The 4,098-nt window shown below is 44.1% G+C and overlaps 1 gene segment (V, D, J or C); it reads left to right on the forward strand.

The window, feature by feature from the left end:
• Nucleotides 1-2,952: 2,952 nt before the first annotated feature.
• On the forward strand, nucleotides 2,953-3,482 carry LOC121021903 (immunoglobulin heavy variable 1-69-2-like). The segment is given in 2 exon segments: nucleotides 2,953-3,050; nucleotides 3,136-3,482. Coding segments are annotated over 2 exon segments (360 nt in total).
• Nucleotides 3,483-4,098: the final 616 nt, after the last annotated feature.

The following is a 4,098-nucleotide window of genomic DNA, read 5'->3' on the forward strand; positions in this document are numbered from 1 at the left end:
CACAAGGCATATGTGACTCGGGATTCAATACTAATTGTGTCACCCCCAGTCTTTATGAGTCTCAGGAACAATACACTGTTACCTCAATCAAGCATCTAATTCACCCCGTAAGTACCTCTATGGATAACTTTAAAATGAAGTTACAAAAACAATTCCAAGAGCTTCAACAAGAAAAGCAAAAAGCAACGATTGACATTCTCAATGACATTTCTGATTGGACCGGCCAAAAAAAAAAAAAAAAAAAAACCAAAAAACCAAAAAAACAACAACAACAAAAAACTAGTACTATGGGTTCAATCTTCTTCTTGGCTTAGTATTATTACAATATTATTGATGATCTTGTTTTTCATTTCAGTCTTCAAAATGATAATTTCCCTCTGTTCCTCTACCAAATCACCTAAGGTGTTCTTTGCCAATACCCAGATACTCTCCATTTCCACCATGATCTTTGTTTCTACAACTGAAAAACAAAAGTGGGGAGAGGTGCACTTATTTCTAGAGACTGTATTGTAAGTCATGGAGGGTGAATGGGGCAATAGCAGAAATGTCAGCAATGTTATTGGCTCAAAGCCTTCGAATGCAATAGCGTTATGAGATACAGAGACCTGTGATGCCCCAAAGGACAGTTAAGATATAGTGCCTGATGGAGTTCCCTGACTTTCCTTGAAACCACACACACTCCCTTCATGCCTTCACGTAGCCACTAGACATAGGTCTGTCTGAAGTACTAAGATCCTTTGTGTTCTCTTACTGCTTTGATATTCTTTGATTCTTCTACCTAATGAAATATGAAATAAAGGCTATGTGCAGTCTGCTGCTGCTGCTGCTGCTGCTGCTGCTTTCTCACAGACACAGTCCTGCACGTTTGTCCAATCTTGTGTCTGAGAACTTTTTCCTCACTACACAGCCACAAGTGGGAATAGATCCAGGGCCCAGCCCCGGTCTGCAGGAAGACACACACCATCCATCTCAGTGGGTGCGCTGTCAGGCACAATGGTGCAAGGTCCTGTGTACTGAATGGAGGGGGGGACACTCCTGCAATCGCCCAAATCCTCTCAGGCCCTGCAGTACTTCTCACCATTGAGGACACCCAGGAGGCCTCTCCATGCACAACATCAAGCTCTAGTGAGGAGTTATTTCAACCAAACGAGAAGTGGATGCATCTCCTCTCCTGTGGCTTTTTACATACAGCATTTTCGTTCTGGAAACATGAATAAATGAGACAGTTCAGGTATCATGTAGTTCATCTGCACAGTGAAACACGGACTGACCTCCAGAAGGGACACCCCATCACAGAGATGCTTCACTGACACTCAAGCACAGGGATATGACCCAACAAGTGTGTATTCCAGGTCCCCTTGAAAAACTAAAGGAGCTTTGTGGCACTACCCAAAAGGGCAAATATGGGATCCACACAGTTAATATAAGCTACTGTGTGTAGGTTGTATTGGAGAGTAGATATGCAGCAGTCTGTGAGCTACTCGTGACTGTATGAGAAGACATATTCAGACCTGACTATCAACCACAGGAACCTACAGGAGATAAGATGCTACCCCCGAAGTCCCCAGAGTCTCTGGATTCACCATGAGTGTGGACTGCATCAGTGAATTTGAGGCTCCCTGGAAGGGACACCCTAGTGGGTTCATAAACCTGTGATTTGGGTCTCTCTTCAGAGTGCAGGTTTCACAAATCCAGGTCACTATTTTACAGACACTAGCACAGCCTATGGTGTCACTGGAAGAGCCTTTGAAGGCATATCACAGACAATGTGGTGACAGGAAAATTTCTATTTTTCCCTTCTGGATTATTTATCTGGTTTAATAATTAAGTTGTCATAAGACAAACTATCAGAGAAACACAACTTTAATTGTGTATTTGTAAGAGACCCCTAAAAATATTAATAAAAAGAAGTCAGCAAAGCCAAGAGCTCCTTAAGTTTTATAAAATAAACAAAATATTTATGAAGATATTCAATACAATGATGGGTGGTTAGTGTTACTACAATAGTGAAGAACTAAGGTTTCTCTGCACAGCATTCTGGGCCCTAAATTCCTTTTTCTGGTGCTAAGGACAGTTCTCTCCTCCTGGTACAAAAAGGGTGTATTTCACATAGGAGATTTATATTCTGTTTAGGGAACAAAGGATGGTCAGTGTGTCTCTGCACTGGCTGTTTCTCAAGCATCTTTTATTCCAGTGGCATATTTGGGGTGGCATATTCTGCTCCCCTCCACCATGTAATGCTGGAGTAGAGACACTGGAATAAATGTCCTGTGAGTCTTGACAGGAACCTCCCTGCAGGACCAGGCCTAGACTGCAGGGAGCTTTCAGTACTATCCAGCACCAGGCTGATACCCCAGGTGAGTAGGTTCACAACGGGTGAGGAAGGCTTTCCTGTCAGAAGCCAGTGTTTCCTTTTCCTGAAAGCAATCTAAAATATCAGTAGATGAGGGATGCTAAAGGGTGTTTAAATATCCCGTTCCATCAGAGCATTTAATGAACTCAGGCAATAAGAAGACACTTGAAGACGCTGCTAGTCCAGGGCTTTTAGATACCTTCATCTAAGAGACGGAAGCCAGGATGCATTTATTACCCCATTTTGTGCAGCAGTTTGGAGACACGCTTATCCAGGAATAAGACGTTCAGATATTAGAGCCAACAACAGGTTCAAGTGGTCTCTGCCTCATTCAATACTGGTCCACAATGGGGAGAATTTCCTGTAGGGTCTTATCACTCATTGGCAGGAGCTCAGTCTGCACACAGTTCAGGAACCTGGCCAAGGACCATGTCCTCAAACAAGGATTAGACTGGTACCCTCTGAGTCCCAATGTGCACAGTCCCTGTGACATTCTCTAGATGGTTCTGGTCCTGTGTATGAAATACTCTGTCTCATGACTATGCAAATAATCATAAGAGCACTAGGTTAAGTATGGGTGTGTCTGTGCCCTGAGAGCATCACCGTAAAACGCCATCCTCTATTGGAGACCCTGAGACACATCCCCTCACAATGGACTGGAGCTGGAGAATTCTCTACCTGGTGGCAGTGGATACAGGTAAGTGTCACCCAATTCCCTGGACAGAGGAGAGGACCAGGACCAGTCAACATTGATTTCATCCACTCTTGTCCCCTCTCTACAGGTGTGCACTCCAAGGTTTTGCTGGTGCAGTCTGGGGCTGAAGTGAGGAAGCCTTGGGCATCTGTGAAGATCTTCTGCAAAGCATTTGGATACAGCTTCACTGATTACTACATGCACTGGATGCTACAGGCTCCTGCACAAGGGTTTGAGTGGATGGGAAGCATTGACCCTGAAGATGGTGCTACAAGCTATGCACAGAAGTTCCAGGGTAGACTCACTCTGACGGCAGACACATCCACAAACACAGCCTACATGGAGCTAAGCAGTCTGAGGTCTGCAGACACGGCCATGTATTACTGTGCAAGGACACAGTGAGGGGTTGTCAGTTTGAGCCCAGACACAAACCACCCTGTAGAAGAAGATAAGGACCACCAGGGGGTGCACACTATGCACCATTCTGTTTGTGGTCCCAGGAGCAGGTGCAGATAGAGGTTGCTGGAAGGTTTTTTGTCATGGCCTGGGGCTTCCTCTCCATATAGCATTTTCCCCCAGCAAGCCTCTCTGGACACATAATTATGTGCTTACATACTTTGTGTCTGGTTTACAAGTTTATTTTACTAAGAAAACTATACTTACATGAACAAGAGATAGAGTCTCTTACAATTGCTTACCCTTGTACTAAATATCAATGGTTTACACATATCCTGAAGCACATCAACTGAACATTTACAGGAGTCCCAGGTGTGCTCACGTTGCAGCTGGGACCACAGGATCCCATAGCTCCTCTTTATCCTCACCCTGCTCTTGTCCCAGTCAAACACCATGACACTTCATTCATGTCACTTTGCTTCTCAGGACTTTATATGTGTTACAGCTTTCTTCAAATACTTGGAACTACAAGAGAAAAAGCATCTACATGTATTAGTCAGGATAACCCTGAGAAACAGAACACATAGTACATTGACTTACATGACTAAATAGGCTGAGATGTCCCATGATATACTATCACATGCTGGATACCCAG

The sequence above is a fragment of the Herpailurus yagouaroundi genome, unplaced genomic scaffold (assembly GCF_014898765.1).
Source record: "Herpailurus yagouaroundi ecotype Mexico unplaced genomic scaffold, PumYag 353, whole genome shotgun sequence".
Taxonomy (NCBI): domain Eukaryota; kingdom Metazoa; phylum Chordata; class Mammalia; order Carnivora; family Felidae; genus Herpailurus; species Herpailurus yagouaroundi.